Raw genomic sequence first — 22748 nt, forward strand, 5'->3', positions numbered from 1 at the left:
TTTTATTTATTTTTTATTTTTAGAAATTGTGTCAAATCCTGTATAGCACTTTGCATTTGAGTCACAAGTAAATTATAATATAGGAAATAAAAAAGTAAATTAATTTCCTGTTATATTTCTGGTTTTTATTTGTCAATTGATTAGAATGCACAGGCACACAAAGAAACTGCTCTATTTATCAGTACTATGTTGTTTGTCCATCTCCCTGCTGTATTATTTTATTTATTTTATTTTATTTAACCTTTATTTAACCAGGAAAGTCCCATTGAGATTAAAAATCTGTTTTACAAGGGAGTCCTGGCCATAGTTTCATATCTTTTGAAGTGTTTTAACTCTAAAAGCTGGACTTTCCTCTAGCCGTATAAAGTGGTCCAGAGTAGCTTTTGTCCTGTTTTTTTCCAAAGTCTTCTTTTTTAGTTCACTCTGTTCGTGCACCATTTGTTTTTTACAGGCATGGTGTGAGTGACTGGTTGTAGCGAACACTTAAAAACTGGTGTAAAGTAGCGTGTCGTGCAGATGTTTTTCTTTTTTTAACCCACCCCAAATCCTCCCAACTGTACAAGAAACCCATCTCAAGTGATAATTGCACGCTCTGACGGACTGTTAGACATTAGGAAATTAGACAATTAAAGTGTAGTTTGTGTAGTTATCCTATCCTACGTGCACATACGTTCATCTGCACACTGCATTTGGACGTGGTTAGCAAGGAGCAAGGACTCACACCTTCCTAACGACTACCGTGTGGCGTAAGGGCACGGTACGATATAGGACTTGTACGTCATATGTCTGTGTAACTTCATAAACATACAGATAGTTCACGATGTACGTCCGATACACATACCCTCCACGGAACCGGACAACCCAAAAACCTGCAGCACCTGTATGGGTGCATGTGACTAAGGCTTTAGAGAAAAGATAAGGTAGAACCACATAGTAACAGAGAGCTAAAACATTAGTGATACCTCATCAACTCCAGTCAATAAGCCTTTGAATTCAGGCTTAAATGATTAGAACTGAGAAGCAGTATTTTTTACTTCCTGTTTCAGCAGAGGCACCTGTTGTACGTAAACATCAGGTGATTAGCTTAGCAACCACGGCCACTACTAGCATAGGCTAATTTCTGCTTGTTTATCTGCATTACAATAAAAAAAGTAATCAAAAATCCCAACAAGCTTGCTTTAATCTTTTTCAACTAAAGGAACCCAACCTCTTTGATCCTAATTAGCTAATAGTGTTTTTGTGGTGAAATGCCAAAAAAAAAAAACAGTCAGCGCTGTGAAACCGCAGTAGGACATTTTGGCACGATTTCCCCAAGACTTACTAACGGTGACGCATAAATAAAAATCCTGCCCCTGTGAGTGCAGCTTTTCTGCTCCGTATTCAGCTCCCACTCTGCTGCATCAAACCACGTCAACACAAACACACGTGACAATGCATACCTTGATGTATTACAGCGCGCTGGAGCTAATCCAGGCCCTGATATGGGATAATAAGGCAGCACCACAGTAAGGCATGTCAATAAGGTTGCTGCTGCATTTGACAGGAACATTTCTTTGCGGCGTATACGGTTCTGCTGTTGGAGGAAACCCCCAGACAGATGGTGCTGCTGCTTCACTGCGAGATCCCACACTCTGTGTTGTTATGTTTACATGCAGGACTGTGGACAGATTGGAGAAATTAGACACTTTTGTTTGGCTTTTGCTTGTGAAAAACATCATCTGGTTGGGATCTGAAGTGCCTTTCTTACTAATGATTACTTTTTTTTGTCTATAAGACATAAAATGTATTATTTTGTCACTCAATAGCTCCACTCAGTTATGTTTTGTCGTCAGAAACTAGCTTAAGATCTGATTCTAGTAGTTTTTTGGATAGTTTTGCTCTCAGCGGATGGTAGCACTGAAGGTAAAATCAAGAGTTTTCCTTCTTGTGTTCTCAAATAATAGGTTAAATAAACGAGTATAAGCTGTTTTTTACTTTTGTTCTTCTTTCTTCCTTTGAGCAGTGTAGTTAAATGGCATAAATTTCCACTGTTGTGTTCACTAAATGCTGTTCATCTTAAAAAAACATATCTAGCCATTACTACTGGTAAATAGGAAAACGCCTTTGAAAAAATTGAACTTTAACCTCTTGTCTATTCAGAAGTAAATGCTTTTTACCTTTGTGCGCTAAAACTTTGGGACGTTTTACCACTAAACCTCTGTCTGCTGTCTTCTCCGACTATTTTTAAAACATCTCTTAAAACCTATTTTTACAGTCAAGCATTTGACCAAGCATTAAAATGTGCTCTACTGCTGATTTATTTAGTTTCATTACATTTACTTTCAATAATTGTATTATGTTGTAATCTTTTTGTTTTTAATTGCTTTTTTATTTATGCTCAACTTTTAATGTGCAGCTATTTTTAAAGCAGTTGTGTTTAAATTGTTTTCTATGTAGAGTTGAATTAAGACGCTTCAGTCAGGTTTTTCTGTTGAGAGTCATCACTCTGCTTCCACAAAGAGCAGTCGATGGCGGTCATCCTGCCAAACCACACAACTCCAGGGCTATGATGAGACAACATACAACAAGGGCAACGCAGCGTTGTTGGGCCCACAGGCGCTAGCCGGACCTGTCCTCGCGGCCCCATTTTGACCTGCCCTCACTGCCTGAGCAGCTTCTACACACCCCTCACTCTCCCCCTCTTGAAAATTTTGAAAATTGAAATTTTCCCTCAAAGGCTCGGTAGGAAAGAAGAATAGTGAAAACATTCAGGTCCTTCAGTTCAGGACAGCAGCGGGGCAGAAATATTGATGTCTGATAACATCCGCCGTGTTCGTCTCCAGTTCAGGCTCAGACGGTAAAGACCAGTGTTGGAAGTGTCCAGCGAGGAGGCAGAACACTCATAGTCAAGTTCAAATTTGTTACACACCTGGAAGTAGGAAATCTCTCCTCTGCATTTGACCCATCCCCTGGGGGAGCGGTGAGCTACAGTCACAGCGCACTCGGGAACCATTTCATGGATTAACCCCCCCAAATCCAACCCCTTAATGTTGAGTGTGAAGCAGGGAGGCACTAGTCCTCATTTGTAGTCTTTGCTGTGACCCTGAAACGCTCAACCACAGAAAGGCAACAAGCGGGACCCATGGATTTTCATATTTTTCCAGGGTCAGAGCGAAATAAAACAGATTTACAAAACTATTGATAAGAAAAAGTAATTCATTAATAAATATATTATTTCTTACATTGAAAACTGAACAAAAGTGTTCTTTTATATAGGAAAAATATAAATAAATAGTTGTAATTTTATTAATATACTGAATATATTAAAATGGTCAAAGTAAAGGTTGAATCCCTTCTATTCATACATTTTTGAAACCCATCCCTGGGTTTGATAAAAAAAATAGCAACAGAAAGAGCTAAAGCTGATAAATATCATCAGGAGGCGGGGCTGACCTTTGACCTTGTCACTGACACCCTGTATGACTCACATCAGAAGAATAAATAAACACAATCGTTTCTCTTCCATCTAAAAACAACAACAAACTGAGCGCCTCGGTTTTTGTGTCGCCAAGTGACGGATGATGTCAAAATAAACTACAGAGGAAATACAAAGATTAGAGTCATTTCATCTTAAAGTCATTAAAAAGGACCTCTCTTTCTAGTCGTTTGAAAACTTAATCAAAATGTTGAATGACTTAATCTCGGAGCTCTGCATGAATCATCGCTGACAGATGCTCGCCACGCAATTTAATAAAAAGGAGATTTCAGCATGTAGGCAAAGCGTCCAAACAACCTTCCTTCTGACACACTAAGGAAACATCCTATTTCAGTCTTCAAGTATACTTCAACGTCTTCAAGTATACTTGAGACAAAGTTTCTGACCTTGCAGACAGAACAGAGACGTTAGCGAACACCATTGACTGTGTATGAAAACTGGCTCCAGTGAGTGAGACGTCACCTAGAGGAAGCGGAAACGAAATGAGATCAATTCAGTCTTCCTTTTTTCATGATGTGGACGCCAACATGTTGGAATCTGACGTTCGCTGTGTCCATTTCATCACTTCTTCCAATACCCCTAAAGGTCTAGATACTGAGAGACTATCCAGCTGAATTTTAAAGCAATTTAAAAAAAAATGTGTTTAAACACAATGCATTGTGGTCTTTATTTGCTAATCTAGTTCACACTGGTTTGCGCAGAGACTTCTGCAAAATTTCCAGGGCGTTTGATTTTGGAATTGTTGATTTAGACACCCTAAAATGATGAACTAAATGGGGAGAAGTGAGGGATTTCTGAAACAACAGTTTTCAAAAAGCAGTGATGGGTTTAAGCCCGTCTGAATCATTGTTTCTATAGCAACCAGTCTCTCATCTGATTGGTCAATTTATGTGTGGAACAACTTGCAGTAAACGAAAAAATATAATGAAAAAAAGTAGGATTACCTAGAACATGTTAAAAAAAAAGTAGCAGTTATTCTGACAAATATGAGTAATAGCTGTTTATTTCTCAATAGAAGTCTACGGGATTTTAGCTTTTTGGAACCAGCGGGTACTTTCTGTTTGAAATGCCAGGAGGAGGGATCACTTAGTCCACTTCACATATACAGTCAATGGGACACACTTAGCCCACAGTACCCCCCAGTTATGCTGCACTTAGAAGGTGTAGGAACAGTCTGCTACTACAAGACTGGAAAAACCAGCTTTGTCTGCAACTTGAGGCGCAGCTTATATATAATGGTCAAAAGGCTGTGCGCTCTAAAAGTACAGGAGTGGAAGCACTTCAAGAGACGTTTAGCAGAATTTCCCTGAAAACCAGAGCTACTAGTGGCATGCTCTGATTCAGAAACCCACAAAAGGTGATCCAGTATGATAAGAGGATGAATCCTGTCAGGATCTTCACACCGTGCCCTTTAATCAGACTATATTGTCCACAGAGAGCGGTTGAGCAGAGTGACATCTGCTCAAGTAAGATGTGTGTGAGAGTGGAGTAAAGAGGTAGAGAAAGCGCTCTTAAGAGAGTCAGTGCATTGGACGATTGTTGGACAAGAGACAGAAGGAACAACGGTTGGAGGGAGCATCCACAGCTGCTGCACCTCGTCTTACCTGTGCCGCCTCTCTGAACCACCATGCTGGCCTCGGCTCCCACAGCGCACTCTTTGAGCAGCTCCACCACCTGCGTGTGTGTGAAACCCTGCACGGGCTGCTTGTTGATCTCCACGATCAGGTCGCCCTCGCAGAGGCCCGGGCAGCCCTGAGGCTCCAGGACCTGTTTGACCCGCTGTCCCGTGACGGTGTCTGCGATCGTGAAGCCAAAACCCTCCACGCCTTTCACCATCGCCACAGTCAGGAGCTCGCCCTGCGTCGAAGACGTCATGGAGACGCTGTCGGGGGGCGTGGTGCCGGTGGCGGGCAGTGAGCCGTCTAGGTGGGTGTCGCCTGGGTGAGTGCTGAGAAGCTGCTGCTGCTGGGCGTTGACCTGCTCCTGACCGGGGTCTGGGATGAAACGTGCTGTGCGGCTCAGATACTCCAAGTAGTTGTCGTAGCCTGTCCTGCCGTTCACCATGATGGGCCGCTGTTCCATGATGCCCAGTGGCGAGATCAGAGTAGTCGCTGTGTTGGTGGAGTTGGCTGCGTCCTCCGGGTCGTACGGCAGCGGGTAGCCGCGGCACAATACGAGGGTCACGCTTTGGCCGATGGGTATGGACTGAAAAATTTTGACCACATCGGCGTGGGTTGTTCCCAGAACGCAGACATCGTTGATGTAGACGATGACATCACCTGCGAGAAAAAGGAGTCAAAGGAGGTGAAGTACAGCGGCTGGAACATTGGAAATAAGAGCTGCAGACATTAATGCGGAGAATACTTGACCTTCAGATCAGATCTAATTTTCCTATACATTAATCGTACCTGAAACAGCAGCTAAAAGAAAAGGACATTTAATCAGAAATCCACAAATGGAATCGTGTTGCGCAACCTATCTTAGAAGTTACACAAAAAAAAGAGTTGATGTTTAAAAAAAGACACATAATTCAATACCTTTCCTATTTACTTAAAAAAAAAAAATCTTGTTTCTGTTAAATAATTATACCAACTACACATGTAGTTTATCGAGCACTGGGAGCAATGGCAGTACGGGCTCAAAACCACTGATACAAACAAGATTATGTTGGTGAAAGGGCATCAGATGAATTAGGAAGTAAATAAATGCTTTCTAACAAACTGTCAGTTTTTCCTTTTTGTTGTGTCTCCACTGTCAGTCTTCTATCCAATCACAGGCTTGCTTCCACCAAGTTGAAGGTGAACCATAGTGAAGGATGTGTTTTGTTTGCACTACACATGCGATCACATCCGCCACCTAGGCCAGGGCCAGCAGGACCGCCACGGGGGCCCTAAGAGCCAGGGAGCAGGGAGGCATGGGGTGACAGAGAGTGCAGCTCTGCCGGGAGGGCCCAACGTGGGGCCCCACCCCAGAAGAGCGCCCACAGCCCCCAATGAGCACCTCATCACCACACTGGAGTTATGGGAATCCCCCCACTCCAACCCTAGGTACGAGTCAGAACCCCTCAAGGGAGACCCGCCCTGCGCTCCAGGCAGCCACCCACCCGGCCCACGGGAGCAAGGCAGGGGCCGGCCATCCCCGCCCAGAAGGAGGACACCCAGGGGAAGAGGGGGTCCAAAAGAAGTGTTGTAAACATGGCCCGACCAGGCTCACCCACAGTTGGAAATTTGGCGAGGCCCAGCGCTCAGGCGCAGGGACCAGAGCCCACACCACAGGGACTCGGACACCCCCCGGCTCAGATGTGATGTGATCCCCGGCTCTTGGTCTTGCCAGAGAGATCAGGGATCCCTCTTCCTGCGTGGAGAGAGGGCTGCCGGGCCCAGGAAGCCAGCACCCAGGGAACACGGCCGCCGTTGCCAAGGGCCTAGTACCCCCTACCAGGGATGGGGTAGGGGATAGATGGTCTGAGGTCCCACTTTCTTTGTGAAATGCATGTGTGTGTGTTTGTGAGGGTGTCTGTGTGTGCATGTATGTGTGTTTGTATTGGAGTGTATATTTTGAAGGCTGTCTAAAAAACTAATTTAAACTCGTGTTCTTGAAGTGAAAACTCTTTTATTAATTAATGTTAAAGCTGAGCAATTGAAGTAAAACTGTCACTGTGCAGACACACTCATCTGGTGCACAATGAAGAGCAATTAAGCTGCTGTTATGTCTCACAAGGACACACAGAAGAAAGCTTCAATTCACCACATTGCTTCAGAAAGAGCAGCTTTAGCAGATCCGGTAGGAACACTGCAGGTACTTCAGCCCTCTGTCATTTTTGTTTTCCCGCTGCCGGACTCCCCCAGCAGCCATCAATCACTTCTGCAGATCCACATCAGCACAGATCATTTCTTATCTCCCCTTAAAGGGATGCAGATGACAAATGGCTAAAATATTTACCTTTTATGGACTCTAGCGTTTCTATTTGCTCGCTGCAGAACGGTGCACTGTAGATAAAACCCAGCTGACAATTAAATGTTCCTACTGAGAAGCACTCCATATTCAGCCTCATGCTTGTCTCAGACCCAGAACTATAAATAGTGACTGTGGAGACATGGAGCAGGTTTCCAGGGTCTCAGGAAGATTCATATCTGTCTGTGACAAACAGAAAAGCCTAATTTAGAGACGAAAATAGGTCTTTTCTTTTTAGGGACATATTTTATTGGAAAGATGACAGTTTAACAATTGGAGAGCAATGGTCTTGTTTAAAAACTGCAAAAAATGAATCCAATTTTCAAAAAAATAAGTAAAGGTTTGTGCTAAAGTCCTGGACTGGCTGCAGTTCCTCTGAGTTCACGGTAAAGTAGAAGGCAATAGTATAATGTCTTTCTTTAACAAATATGCAGCATACACAAAGTCTGCTGATATTGACACAGCCAGCGCCGCTCCTTAAAGCAAACCCAAAATGAGGGACGTTTTAATTAATCCGGGTAAACCCGGCCAACATTTGCCTTGAGCTGCGGTTTCAGAATCAATAGCTCAGCACGCTGGCAGAAAACAAATGATGGTGCTGTGACCTCACGCCGATCCTACGCAGCGCGGTGCCTGTCAAAAATCCAGCGGAGATGCAGAGGACGGACGGGAAAGTGTGACCTCAAGGGGATGCGTTTTTCTCCTATGCATGCCTGAAATCTCTCTTTGACAGGTTTTGCATTAATAACTGACATAAGGCCTTAAAGAAATGTAAAATTCTCTAAGAATCCCTCCAAAAATGCGCTGCTTTTGTGTAAGACGTGTGTTTTGTTCCTCCATCAAAATGTAACTTTTTACAGGTCAAGATTTAATTTATTGTTATGACCTTTTATAGTAATTCCATGAGTAGTAGTATTTTAAAACATGTATTTTTATTGGTAATTTGCGAGAATATTTTTTTTTTTTATTTGTTTAAAAGTGCTAAAATATCTAAAAGAAAATTCCTTCATTCATTCCTTAAAAAAATGCTTTACAAAAATAAAAAAATTAAAGCAAAAACTCAAACAGATTAAAACATCCAACACTAACAGACTGCAAGAACAATTTATTTAAATAAGCAAAAAATATATACCGGTATATATGGCAAAGAGGTAAGAAAATGGTCTTACCAAGAACTCTTATTTTAAGAAACAAAACTAGTCAGTAAGACACATTTTTTACTCTAAGATTATTTTACTGTTGAGAAACATTCTTGAGAAAAACAAAAATAATCAATTTTTTTCTTGAAACGTTTTCTTTTGTTAATTTCTTACGAGTGCAGCAGCAGCCTGAATTTAAAAGTTCAAACTATTATTCGATGAAAGTAGAAACATCTTGACCTAAATTCAAAACACTATCGAGTTGATCTGAAGCAGCAACAAATGAAGGGAACTCCAGGATGAGGAGCAACGGTTTGAAAGGTGAAATCTCATTATGTTTTGGAGCAAGTTTGAGGAATATTTGAAAAAGAATTTTGGTTGGACCTCAAATATTGGGCCAAGGAGTGGGGGGTCAAAAGCTCGGTAGCGCATGCATTGCAAAAACACAAAATCCCACAACAGTAATGTTGTCTGGTTTCTTGTTTTAAAAAATCTAATTACTATTGATATAAGACAAAACTAGCATCTTAGTAACTTTTCACAAAGCTGTAATAACTTGTTTTAAGACACTATATCTTTATTTAGGCAAAATTTCTAAAGAAACAAGTTCTTTTTACTTTACAAGCAAAGTAAAAAGTAAAGTAGTAGTATTTTTAAACAAAAGTTACGGATTTATAAATGGACTTAAAATACACACTTGCTCGATTTAGGGGAACTGGGCAGTTTTAATTGGACCCCTCACACACACAAGACGGCGGTTTGTAAGTAAAAGTACATTTATAAACATTTTTTAAGACATATTTATCATAAAATGTGTAACTCTAGTCTTAAAGATAATCATAGTTTAGAAATTAGGATAGTTGGACTGTTTTACCACTCAAAATACAATGGAGGAGATGAAAGTAAACACATCTGCTTTAAAGAAATAAAACATTACAAAGCAATTATAAGACAATATTCCAATTATTATGGCTAATTTTTATTTTCTTCTAAAAGGTCAGGACATCACAACTAATTTTAAGAAATCTTACCGAGACAAATTCTACTAGTTCTAGTGGAAGATTTTTTTTTAACCTATAGCAAGAGATAGACATCTTATTCTATATATTTTATATTTTTTTCGGTGTGTCAAAGTTTTTCAGTGCAAAAATAAATACTTTAAAAAATAACAATGAAAGAAAGGGAAAATCCAGTGACATTAAAGTCAGAAAACTGATGAATGAGTGTAACAGCAGATCCTGACAAACATCACAAATCCTGAAAGGAATGCAAATATTGTAATAAGTAAGCGAGAACTTGAACAAAAATATAAACACATTTCCTTATTTGATTATTAATAGATGCTACCAGAAGGAAAGCAGTAAAAGTTATCCATCTAAAGTTAGTAATTTCACAGAGCTGCAGGTCTGAGTTAGTTTGCTCTGCAGAAGTAGGACACTGAGTGTGAAAAGGGGGGGTGATGAGATGAGCTGGAGAGAGGAAGAGGCTAGATGTCTGAGGAGGGATTTGCTAGTTTTACAGACGACATGGAGAAAGCGTTATCAGTCCATCATCTGTTAATAATAAATGCTGCAGAGCTCCGAAATAAATCTGTTTAAATACGTTTCAAAGAAATGATCCATTTACATTTCAGAGAGGAAGCCTCAGCGTTCCTGGAAAGGACGTTCCCTCATGTGTCTGCGTTATAGAAAAAACAACCACAAACATGACCTCCACGGTTTACAGACAGACACATTAGTGCACGCTGGCTCCCACAGTCCTTCACCTTCAGGCTCATGTTGCCTGTTTTTGTCTGGGTCAGTCAGAAAGACAAGTACCCCTACAGATGCCGTTCTAGAACCGCCCCTGCTGTGTTCCACATGTGAGATCGAATGTTGTGTGTTTTGCTGCAAGTATTCTTTTCCTGCAGTGTCTGGTGTTGTTTGTAACAGCAGATTGTTTGGATCAAAGGTGCCAACTCTCTAAGAAATCAAAACTCAGCAGCGGCGGCTCAGCCATGAAACATGACCTAAATACCAGCCAAAGACTCTTTGTAGCCAGTTTTAAAAATAGTAAGAGGGATGCACTTAAATAACTCATTCTTACCTGGTTTTGGTGCTTTATAAATCACTTTACTTAAAGTTTACCTCTTTGCACTCCACTTTATGTCAGGAATGAGTTTCAGTGGGGAGTGAAGGGACCAGAAGCAGGTCAAGAGACCAACAAAAGAAAAAAACTGATGAAATTAAAGAAATAATGAAAAAACTAGAATGGAAAAAAAATCCACTATAGCAGCTGGCTGTTAACGCAAAACATGAATCTGCCAGGAAAAAAACAACCAGGGGAAAAAAAAAAAAAACAACTTAAACTTAAACTTAAAACTTAAAGAAAACCAAAATTTTAGAGGAAAATATCAGAGCTAAGAACTTTACAAAGATCAACTATTACAGGAAAACCCAGGTGAGGAGAATGAGAAGAAACATGAGGATCTTGGGTAAAAACTCGACTTGACTTTGAAATTAAAACGTTAAAAATCACTTTTTTAATTGAACTAATACGATCTAAGTAAGTTTGTATGAATACCTGCAAAAATCTCTTTGATTAGGACACTGACATTTTTTAAAACAATTTCATTTTGATATATCTGATTGATTTTTTGTTGTATTTTCTACAATTAATGAATGAACTAAACCAATAAATCAAATCAATTTAAATCAAATCCAAACAGAAAACTCTTTATATATTACCAAAGGTTAGAGATTACTTTGTAAATAGTGTAAAACAAAACTATTGTACTATCTTAGGGCCTCAAATAAGGAACATATAAACTACAAAGAAAATGTCAAAGAGGATGTGACTCAAGTATAAGAACTTGATTTTCCAACATTTATTGAAACAGAATCTGATGTGTTTATTTGTTTTATAATTTTATAATAATGTCCTCTACCTCCTAAGGGTTTGGGCTTTTATCTCGGCTGCACGGCTCATTTTCCAGCAGGAAGTGGCTGCTTCTTTTTTTCTGCATTACTTTACATTTTGTCACAAAGAATTCAGGATCATTTTTTCTTGACTTTGGGTGACATTGCAGCTCAAATGAGCAGCACCAATCATGCACGCAGATGCGTATTTTTCTTAGCATAAAAGTCAAGAAAAGGCTCTTAGGTATTTTAAGTACTGGAGCGTTCCTTCTGGTGCTTTGAGCTTTCAAAACTTACTGTTCTCTGTAACTTTAATGAACGTGCTCTGATGAAATTGTTCATGTCTACGGTGACTCCGTTTAACTCAGAGGCCATGCCAGAGGCTTACCTGTGGCCATCTTTCCGTCGGCTGCAGCCGGCCCATCGGGGATGACGCTCTTCACCTGGAGGAATTCGTCCGGCTCGTCTCCTCCTATGATCGTGAACCCAAAGCCCATGTTGCTCTTCTGGAGCGACGTCGACAAGAAACTGCCTTTCAGCTGAGTGGGGTCCCGTGTGAACAGCGGCTTTTCTACAAAACAAAAATCCTTGGTGAGGATGGAAACCGTCACTGGGAGGACCTTAAAGCCTAATGCGGGGAAGCTATCAGGGGGAGGGGCGGGGCAGAGGGAAAGCGTTTCCATCACAGGGAAACTGGCAGGGCATAATCTTAACAGCGACACAGCAGGGTCGGACGCAGGTGGGGCAGTGGTGCCGAGACACGCAGGTGTGGATCAGAAGTTCTGCCGTACGTACGAATCCAGCCTGACAGACTTAAACACACCGACTTGCCTGTCCCCCGCCCTCGAGCTGAGACATGATGGGCAGAAGGGGTGCAGAGAGCAGTGGAGCAGTCATCAGTCCAAACCCAAGCAGCAGAAGTCAGCAGATAACATGCTCTCAGTGAGGGATCAGTTCCAGGAGAAGATGCTTTTGCAGGAGAGGAGGGGCGACTCGGAAAAAAACGGGGAGATTTCTGGAGGCGGCGAAGCTGGGAAATGTCTTTAAGAGTGCCTTGTGTAGTCATGACAGGATCTCAGCCAACAAGCTTAGTCACAGTTAAGCAGGTCTCCCATCCTTTCATCTCCAAAAAGAGTGGTGGTTGACGTGCTAGTTTACATCCTTTGTCTGATGCCACTGATTTCGCTTCAGACGGAGTGATTACGCTTCTCTGTCTGCTTATGCCACCAGATAAGGGATGGTGCACAGTCATTGCACAAATCCCTCAACTGCCTGAAGGGAAAACCTTGCTTGCGAGTTTGCATGCGTACAGTAACTCCAGAGCGCAGGCACTCAGGAGGGCAACAGTAGGCCCTCGCCCCTTCTTTCTTGGCCTACTTACTGACAAAGTGCCACAGGGAATAGGGGCTACAGACAGGCTGCTCTAGCACCACTGTAGTGCAGGCCGGGTTGTGCGGCGTCGGCTGAACGTTCAACCGCCGAGTCAGAACCTGCCGCAGCGGGGAGACGTCAGCCGAGCAGTACGCGGCGTGTGCAGCGGCCCTGCGGGCCAGAGCCGGCGAGCGGGAGAGGTCGCCGAGGCTGTGGCAGCGCCCGGGCGCCGCTCCGAACTGGGCACGGGGGGGTCTGGGGAGGGTGGCACAGGGGCTGGCATCCTCCACTGGCGTTTGGAAGAGAATGAAGGAAGAGATGAGAAGGGGAGGGATGGAGAGAGAGCCTCACTGGATTGTACACACGGCGTAACCACGGTGATCGGCTCTCGACTCAGAGCGCTGGACCACAACGTTACTACGGTAACAAACCTCTGCTTCCACAGTCCAGACAGATTTTTTTTCCAGCAGCATATCGTACTGCTGTGAACTGGGAGAGGGTGAGAAGTGGAGTCAGGCAGCAGAAAACCAGTCATTAAATCAAACAGTCAGCCACATCTGTGTGGGTCTCTATAACATGATCAATACGGAACTTCATTCAAATTAGACATCACCAAACCCCAGGCCCTCCCCCCACCCACACAGACAGAAATTCTTGTTTTTCCTTCAACCATGGAATTAGAAATTATTTTATTCTCAGGTTTATTTTAACTTAAAAATAAAAAAGTAAAAATATACACATATTAAGATTGTGTATTAATTGCTAGGGTAAAAAAAATTATTTCCAGTTTTTCCCACATAAATATAACACTATAAAAATAACAGATATTTTTGTTTTGATGATGTAAAAAATTATAAAAACCATTGACTGTATATGGGAACTGGACTGACTGAGTGTGACGTCACCCATAAAAAATGACTTCCGCCTACAACCAAATGGAGTCGCCATTTTTTTATAGATGCCGCCTTGTTGGATTTAGATGTCGTCCATTTTCACAACCCTACCTCTTGAAAGCGGGCTACACGAAATGGTGGACTGCATACTTTCTTTTTTATTGAGGCATCTGATTGGTCATGGTGATTTTGATTTCTTGGATTCAACTGGGTACTTCCTGTTTGGTATGCCAGGGGGGAGGAGTCACGCAGTCCAGTTCTCATATACAGTCAAAGAAAAGAGCTCAAATTCCTTCCCACTAAATTAATATAAAATACACTTTATAGCCAATGTCTAATATAAAACACTGTGACGAGGGCTAACCTCCTTGCGCCCGATTTTCTCTTTAATAGTATTTTCAGTTTAAAATAAAATGATAGGCGTCTTTCTGCTGCAGAGGTGAAGGTGTAAATTTAATCCCCGTAACGCAGATCGTTTCCTCGATTCACTTGCCCACATCCCCTATCCGTCTCTTCTAATTTAACTTAATACAAGACCCAGTCCGACTGCATCCATCCTCTATCTGTGAAGGAGTATTAGAAAAGAACAGGTTTCATAAGCAATCACTTAAAGACGCACTTTAAAAAAAATGGTGTTTTGGGCATTTTTAACTTGTTCTTGTGCCCTTTTTCTGATGATGGGATGGAAGACATAAATCAAGTTAATTTAGCTTAAATTTGCATTTGAGTAATTTTTTTTAAATTGTTGTGAATGAGGAGCAGTGATCATATCTGGAAAGCTGGAGACTAAGTGAGCACGCTTCAAGCTCAAAGAAAAACAGAACTCCACAAAATATTGACAATGTTTCTCCTAATCCCTGCTTTATTATTTTATTCCATCACTTTTTATGACTCAGTATTTTAGGTTTTTACGTATAGTTTTAATAAATGCCTTATTGCCTCAATGTTTTCATGTATTTTTAGGCAACTGTGGCTGCCTCTTGGCCAGTTTGTAATCTCAATGGGATTATCCTGGTTAAATAAAGGTCAACAATAATAGGCGAAAAACCACTGTTGGAAAAAAAGCACATCTACTGCGTAAAAAGTACACTGGGTGGACCCACAAGCTCCGCTGCGCAACAGGAAGGGAAAGAGGGGGCGGGATTGCTCTGCATAGTCCTGCCCATAACTTAGAGGCAAATTTCAAACTAACTTCTGCTGCTCTGCAGAAATTCTGTCCTAAAAAACAATTTTTTTTTCTATTTTGGCAAAAAAATGAATAATCATAATTAATTAAACACTAGAAACGCTTTGAAAATAGATCAAAAAGTAATCGGAGTGGGACTTTAAAGTTTCTTTAGCTGCAGTGTGCAGCCCACACATAGATTGTTTCTGTGCTAAATGTGAGAGCATACACTGAAAGAACATGACGGAGGGCTTACCTCTGTAGATGGTGGGAAGAGGCAGTGAGGACAGACCCTGACTTTGCATCTGCTGCTGCTCCTGGAGTCTCCTCTTCGCCTCCAGAACTGGATTCTCAAACTGGGTCCTTCTGTTTATATGACTATTTCAGAGGAAGACAAACAGAAAACAGAAGTATTTCAGATTTCACGCCGGTCGTAGCAGCCTCCCTCTTGGTGTAGATTAGGTCTAATAATCCTGGTGCTGCAGCAGATCTCGCCTTGATGATTAATTTAAGTCCCCAGATTATGCAACACAAAGTGATTGATGGGAGCCTTTTCTGTTCTTCTATACAGATCGCGCTCTGGACCAGAATGGAGAGAAAACCTGCAACGACTTACTCCGACGTCCCACGTTGCTCTTCATTTAGTTTGGAATGGGGGGATAGTCATTGTCTACAAATAGTGTAATTTGCCACTGTGCAATAATTAGTCATCATTAGATCCTTCCGTTGCTCTTTGAGACTGCTTTGTGCGCTGGCACACACTTTTTATCTCCCCTGCTTTATCTTTTAATGAACGCCCTGGTATCAAAGTGCTAATAATGAAACAGCTTTACTGTATTTTTACACGACTACGTAACATCAGGGTCTGTTGCCTTTATGGTGTTTGTATTACAATCAATTAACACAATAAGAGCCCGGTGAGTTCACAAAGGTATCATTGCTTAAGTTTAGCCTGATAACTCTTTAAATGAAAGCGTTGTCCCTTTGAGATGCAGAGAAAAGTCTGCAGACAAAAATATGACACCCATGAAAGTCGGCGGGAGACGGAGCTCAGCAGACTGCACCACTGAGGACTGGGAGTTAATCTACCGACAAATGCATGCACCTCTAGTGTTTCAGAGGAACAGGAATATGAATAAACACATGCAAATAATAAACGTTGGCTCAGGCCAGCAGGCACATGTAAGGAGCAACTCCTCGCCAGACTGCTCCTAATAAATTTGATTAATACAGCGCCAACAGGCTGCGCAGAAAATCAAAAGCAAGCCGTTACTCATTTAAGATGCACCGCCAAACTTACTCCACATAGTAGCTGCCGTAAATGGGGTCATCGATTTTCTCCCAGCCGTACGGAAGCTCTGCAAGAAAAAACAAAAAACAAACCCAGCAACAATCAGAGGCAGCCTCCGTCATTGAACTCACAGCTGCATATCGATTAGATATTATCAGACATCAATGAAAAAACACTTCACAAAGTTAGAAACAAAGTCAAACAGAAAAAGTTTTTTTTGTGATTAATTTAGCATCTCGCTCAAAGAAAAAAGTAGTAAAGAACACTAAAAATCAATACTGGCAGAATTTCAATCAGTTGAAAAAGTATACGCCCTGAATTTTCTTCAGGCAGTAAATATTTAGTTTTGAATTACAGCCTGAAGTTTTGGCCCTTGAGAGGGCTGAAGCTCATCAAGGTCAGAGCTGGATGAAGTTTAACAACAATAAAAAATCCATGAAAGTCCGTTTCAGGCGCATCAAACAACAGAAGTGTCAGTGGGAAGAAGATGAATGACATCAGATAAAATTGGCGCTTGGAGAAAAAAAAAGTGGAATTACTGATTTTCTGACAGATTAAAAGCCAAAAAAGAAGTAATTGTTGTCATGGTAACACTATTCAGTACCAACTAAGATGGTAGTTCGGGTTGGGTTTGAATTCTCTTACTACTCCCTGGTTTTGCACAATGTCTATGGTGTCCAAATCTACAATTTCAAAATCAAGGGCCTTAGGAATTTCCCAGAAGTCTCTGTGAAAAACCAGTGTACATTCCTACTCACTAGATTAACAAATATAGACCAAAATGCAGTGCATTTATTTTTAATAAATCATGCAAGTTTTCATCATCAGAACACAGTAAATGCATAAACAGTCTTTGTAAAACGTTCATATTTATTAGGTTTTTACTAGGGTAAATAGGTGATGTCATGTGCCATTTAAAAGCGCTTATATATGTTGTCTAAAAAAAAAAAGTAGTGAGATTGTGTCATAATTGCGCCTTAATGTACTGGACATGAAACTTATTTTGAAGAAGTTAAAAAATGTTGACAAAAACACAATAATAAAGACAATGTACACAAATGAGGTAAATGATATAAAATGTCATATTTTTCTACAGATTTAGCTTAGACTGCCTTCTTGGCAGAATCATCATAGAAAGTGTATTTTTAATATTAATCATTAAAGTGTAGTGTTTTTGTTTCCAAATGAATTTTGTTTAAACGTATTTCTCTTTGAAGCTGCTCTCCAAAAGGGCTTGAGCAGAGAATGACAGAAATGTAGTTTGTAGTGAAGCGTTATCGTATTCGGACAGGAAGTCGAAGCTCCAATAGAACAAGAGCAGCTGCCAATGAGGCTTCACATTTTCTGAGAATCCATTAGTGAATGAAGGGATGCAAAGGACGTCAAGGCTTGTAGCTCGGTTTACTATCATAGCTGCTTCGGAACAAACAAAAGGTGGTGATCGACCTTTAAGGTGCTATCAAGGCTTGGTTTCTTAGACATTTAAAGGACTTTTAGTTTGAAATTCACCATTCCTATCATTTGATACAGGCATTTCTGAGACCCATATCTCATTCACATGATCCAAACTTTCCTTAGAAAATCATTGTATATAACTTGGTCCATGTTTCTTTCCTGTAGTCCATTAACATTTCACTGGGGCCAGGAGAAGGGCTTTTCCTGCTCATTTCAAAATGGCTGCTTTTGGCGGGAAATTTTCTAAAGCCTTATGGTGAGAATAACTCATCTATTGTTATTCTTTTTTTTATGTGACTACTTGCTATATTGAAAAATGCAACGTTTTTTGATAATTAATTCTTTATACTAAAGTTATACCATGTACAAATGTATGGATTACATGTGAGACAGTAAGCTGCTTTTTTTCTGAACATTTATGTTAATATTTTTGCATCTTAAACCCACATTGTTGTGAACAAAAACTTGCCAAAACACCCAAGGTATCATAACTAAATTAAAAAAATCATAATTCAATTTTTCTCTGGATTTCAAAGTAGTATTTACAGCATTTACAAATTTCTTAATTTAAACAAAAATGAACTTTTCTGTCAATTTTTCATTTACAGAGCTGTATGGGGTTAAGGGAACTTAATGTAATGTTGGTTTAGTGTTGAAACAAAGCGGAGACAAATAGAGATTCCTTCTTGTTTTTGCTTCTATTACTAAGAGGGGATTCATGATATCATCATAAATCTATGGGCAACAAATGTTATTAATGTATATGTTAAAACATGAAATAATACTTAAAGCTTTGATAAAATATGGGCCGTTCATTTTTCACTATTAATCTTGAGGCAGACATTGAGACTTCCAGGAAACTCAGTCAAGAAGAAATATCAGGATAAACGGCAAACTTAAAGGTGACAGATAACAAAACATCAGTATGATTAAGTATTTAAAGATGACAAACGTCTGTTTCAAAGCAAGTTAAAAGACTTCTCAGGAATAAAGTGGACCGAGATAACCTTGTGTCTGTAAAAGCTACTAAATGCAAGAAAGAATGTTCCCTTGTCATAGGAACTTTGGCTTCTCATCAGTTTGACCTAAGAGTCACAGGGATTTCTGCTGCATCAGGCTGCCACTGTGTATAAAGGATATTTGACTGCAGAAACTCAGCTTTCGCCCCGAGTGATCAAAGCCGGTCCAACATTAAACTGTGACTTATCAGGCATACATGGATGGGAGTTTTTGCTCCTCTCTCTTGTAGCCTCTGCCCATGCCCACTGACAGGGTGAAGCTCTAAAGGAAACATGAAAGGGCACACAGCTCACTTTCTACAATATGACTGATGGGCATAGAAAACATATTCCTGTGTGTGCACTCTAGGATTTGGAGTGGCATTTTTTTAATTGAGGTTCGATCAGTTGTAGAAAAATAAATAAATAAATAAATAAGACTTCTATTAGTCAGAAAGCCTTGTTGTAACCAGATTTGCATATTTCAAAGCAAAATAAGGATTATATTATATTATGTTAAATAAATTTGCTTCTTCCGACTCCCCTTCAAGCAACAAATCAAAATTTTAACATCATTTGATAACGATTACATGTATTCAGTCTAATGTGACGTGTGAGTATTGTAAGTATTACTACAAATACGTCTATTTATGATTATGAGTAATTACACCGTCATCGTCTTCTTTAATATCTGCTTCTTTGTTAGCACTCTAACCAATTTATGAATTTATTCCTGCAATGGGTTTGATATAGCCGATAATTTTTTTTTTTTTTTACGTGATTTTTATTGCTTGAAGTGCACCAATCACATCACATCAAATCAAGTTGCACTTTTTACCATGGTATTTGATGGAAATGTTATCTTTGGAAACCAGCCTCCAGTTGTTTGAGGAATTGATTCAATGCTGGTCTTAACATCCCACTTAGGGGCTGCACGATATGAGGAAAACTCGCAATTTGCGATATTAGTGAACAGTATTGCAAGGATGATATACAGTAACTTGCGATATATGAACAAATAGAACAACTAAGTACATCATTTCCATTTCATTGAAACAGTTTAAACAAGAGTCAACATAACTTAAATTATACTCGTCTACATAGGAGGTGAACATCTAACATAAAAGGCTCCATCTGATTGGTCAAATGCATAATTGGATTTATTTGATTCGTTAAATACTTCAAGCTACAATAAGATTGTTTTAGCACATCTATGGTAACCATTTATTGCAATTTTCTCCAACTTTTCCGATATGCATATTGTACAGCTTGATATCGCGATAACAATAAATTAGCGATATGTTGTGCAGCCCTAATCCCATTCCAATCATATTTTGATCTATTGTACAAGCATTTCCAGTGCTCTTTTAATTACGATTATGCTGTTTTTAGGCAAAATAAAAAAAACCTGTGTTGTTCTCTAACACTTGCCTCTGAGTTGTGGGCGGGACCGATGGCGCAGAGGAAACCGCCTGATTCCCCTCCCCCTTGCTGAGAGCTCTCTGATTAGGCAGCATGGGAAGCGTGTGGCCCGCCCGATAGTTTTTTTTTTTTTTTTTTTTACATCACAAATAAAATCTGAATTAAAATCTGAATTTTTTGGTCTGCTACTCAGAAATGCAATGCATCTTAAATCTTATCTTAAATGGGTTTGATATATCTATATTTATGCATTTATCAAGTTACAATTATCAAGTCACATTTTCTAACATGGTAGTCGATGGAAAATTGTTCTTTTTTGAGACCAGCCCCCTGTGGTCATTTCAGGAACTGACTTCAAGATTGGTTTAAATGCCATAACAATTCTAATACTCATCCATAAGCATTTCTTCATGTGAATGAGTTTGATTACTTCAAGCTAATTCTTGTATGTAAAAATGCTTTTTTTTCATCATAGCAAAAAAAATAAAAAATTCACTCTACAACACACAGATGACAATGTATTGCATGGTCATTGTCTGCTTGCAACATTATTCTCTGACCTAGTTTGCAAAGTCACTACAGAGCTGAGCATGCTCAGAGGGCCAATATGGAGACAATGCTGGTGAAGTGTGCACGTGCCATATGCTGCTCCCAACCCCTGCCCCCATCCCCTCAACACAAATGATTAAACTTTCAGTTGGATGCACTACTTCTTTTTCATGCTGGCTCACTGAAATGCATGCCTGCCACCTGCCACAGACGCACACAGACACACACAGACGCACACACCTTTGGGAGTGATATAACAGAGCCAGCAGCAGGGTGACGGTTCACAGGAAAACCCTCTGCAACCTTTCTGCATCTCTCTACACTCAATAACTATGAAAGAGGGTTTCGTCTTCTCACTTTCACGGGGATGTCACATGCATATTGATCACGTGCACACAGTAGGACCACGTGTATGAAGGAAAACAAATGCACATTTTGAATTCAACAGGTGAGTTTACCGAGGGATGCTGCTCAAATGTTAGCGTGGATATAAAACAAGCCGAGGAAAGTTTCTGATGGACAGTAGCTTGGGATTAGATTGATAAAAGTATGAGCACCAAACCCTCACCCATAATCCAAAACCACTTTGTCATGAGTAGGGTCATGGTGTTGCTGGAGTCTGTAATTATAAAATATCAAAACACAACCCTTCTAATCTTATGCTGCATCAGATCTGCGTCCTCTGCCTCATAGTCAAACTTGCTGCTAGATGTTTGTCAAAAAGTGTGTTTGTAAACCAGACGCTCCCGCCATGCGTGGGAGGAGCTATTGTCAAAAGTGTTTAGCCTCATCTTGTCATTACTGAAGATACGGACGATGTTGAGAGATCAGGTTTATTTAATTAAAAGAGTTCTACAAAGGCGTCCGTGAACACATCGCCATGTCTGGGTTCATGAGATCATTCAGACTCTACCATTATTCTACCACCATCAACTGCAGGAGCTGCATCTGAAGATCTAAGTTGTGGTACTTACCACATGTAAGGTCAGGGTAAGTACAGGCTAAAGAACCTTGAATTTATTACCGAGTTTATACACTTTTTGCCGACTTCCCTGACTCATTTTTTTGACCAGTTCTGTAAAAAAATGTAAGTAAATGCAGACAAACAGTGGATTCACAGATGCCACATTCACAGTGCATCGTCCTGCAGTCTAATCAATACTTCTCTACTGCCGGATATTACTTGGTGGTTTTCCTAAAGGGTACATTCGTCCTGAGGTGTTCATGCACGCCGGATCTCTCAGCGTGCTGATGCACACCGACCGTCCTCGCCGTCTGGCTCCACTGAGAACCATCCATAACCTCTTTGTCAGCTGCCTGCAGTGGAGCCATAACTTTCAGTGACAAGGAGACACAAAGTGTGAGTACGCTGTAGAGAACTGCCACCGCTCATCATTGCTGTGCCACATCTGCACAAGGAAGTCAAGTTAATGTGGAGTTTTCAGCCTATGACGGAGCCCTGGAGCGACTGGAGAAATGTTTTTGGTTCATGAAGGAAACATCCATCCTGAAGCCAAAGGTGGAGGGGAGAGTTCCACCAGCAGGAGGCGTCCTGCTCTCTCCTTCGTCCCCCGCCTTTGCTCTTAAGCTCTTCCTTCCTGATGCTTCCTCTCATCTTGGATTCTCAGACGTCTCTTCTTAGAAAAGGGCTTTCTTTCCTTTTTTTTTAAAGTTTCATGCTCACAAGTTCTTGCATTTTATATTCAGCTTTTTCTAATTTGGACATCAGAGGGGAGAAGCAAAGCACTCAGCCTTCAGACACTGCAGGGCCTCTCACTTTTTTCTACCTTTTGAAAAGCAAACAGGCTGAGCAGAATCATTTTCTCTGCCTGAAGATGCACAAATTCAACCACTGGTTCCAATAATACCTTTGAAAGCAGCTAAGATTCCAGAAAAAGTGCCTAAAACACGTTCAAAGTCGCCCGTCTGGTACCCAGAAGTCACACAGTTAACACAATATGATGTGCAACCTTCTGCACAGATGCAGGGAATTTTTTTCAGTTTTTCTGAAATGCAGACGATGAAGCAAAAATATCACAGAACTTGAGTATTTACAGTTCTATGCAGAGGATCTGTTTACTGAGATGAAATAGTTCACAACCACGAGTTACAACCATCAGGAAAGTTTAAACCTGACAT

The 22748-nt window shown here is 40.6% G+C and overlaps 1 protein-coding gene across 15 annotated transcripts in view; it reads right to left on the bottom strand.

Moving 5' to 3' along the window:
* magi2a (membrane associated guanylate kinase, WW and PDZ domain containing 2a) overlaps positions 1-22748 on the bottom strand; it is a 246757-nt gene that overhangs the window by 34348 nt on the left and 189661 nt on the right. For all 15 annotated transcript variants that reach the window (XM_078941916.1, XM_078941915.1, XM_078941914.1 and 12 more), the window contains 4 exons: positions 16195-16252; positions 15151-15272; positions 11854-12036; positions 5080-5754 (listed from right to left, as the gene is read on the bottom strand). In XM_078941916.1, the coding sequence (XP_078798042.1) occupies positions 5080-5754; positions 11854-12036; positions 15151-15272; positions 16195-16252 (1038 nt within the window). The remainder of the gene's footprint in view (positions 1-5079; positions 5755-11853; positions 12037-15150; positions 15273-16194; positions 16253-22748) is intronic.

Source organism: Oryzias latipes, chromosome 23 (assembly GCF_053564925.1).
Source record: "Oryzias latipes strain Hd-rR chromosome 23, Olatipes_Hd-rR_3.1".
NCBI lineage: Eukaryota > Metazoa > Chordata > Actinopteri > Beloniformes > Adrianichthyidae > Oryzias > Oryzias latipes.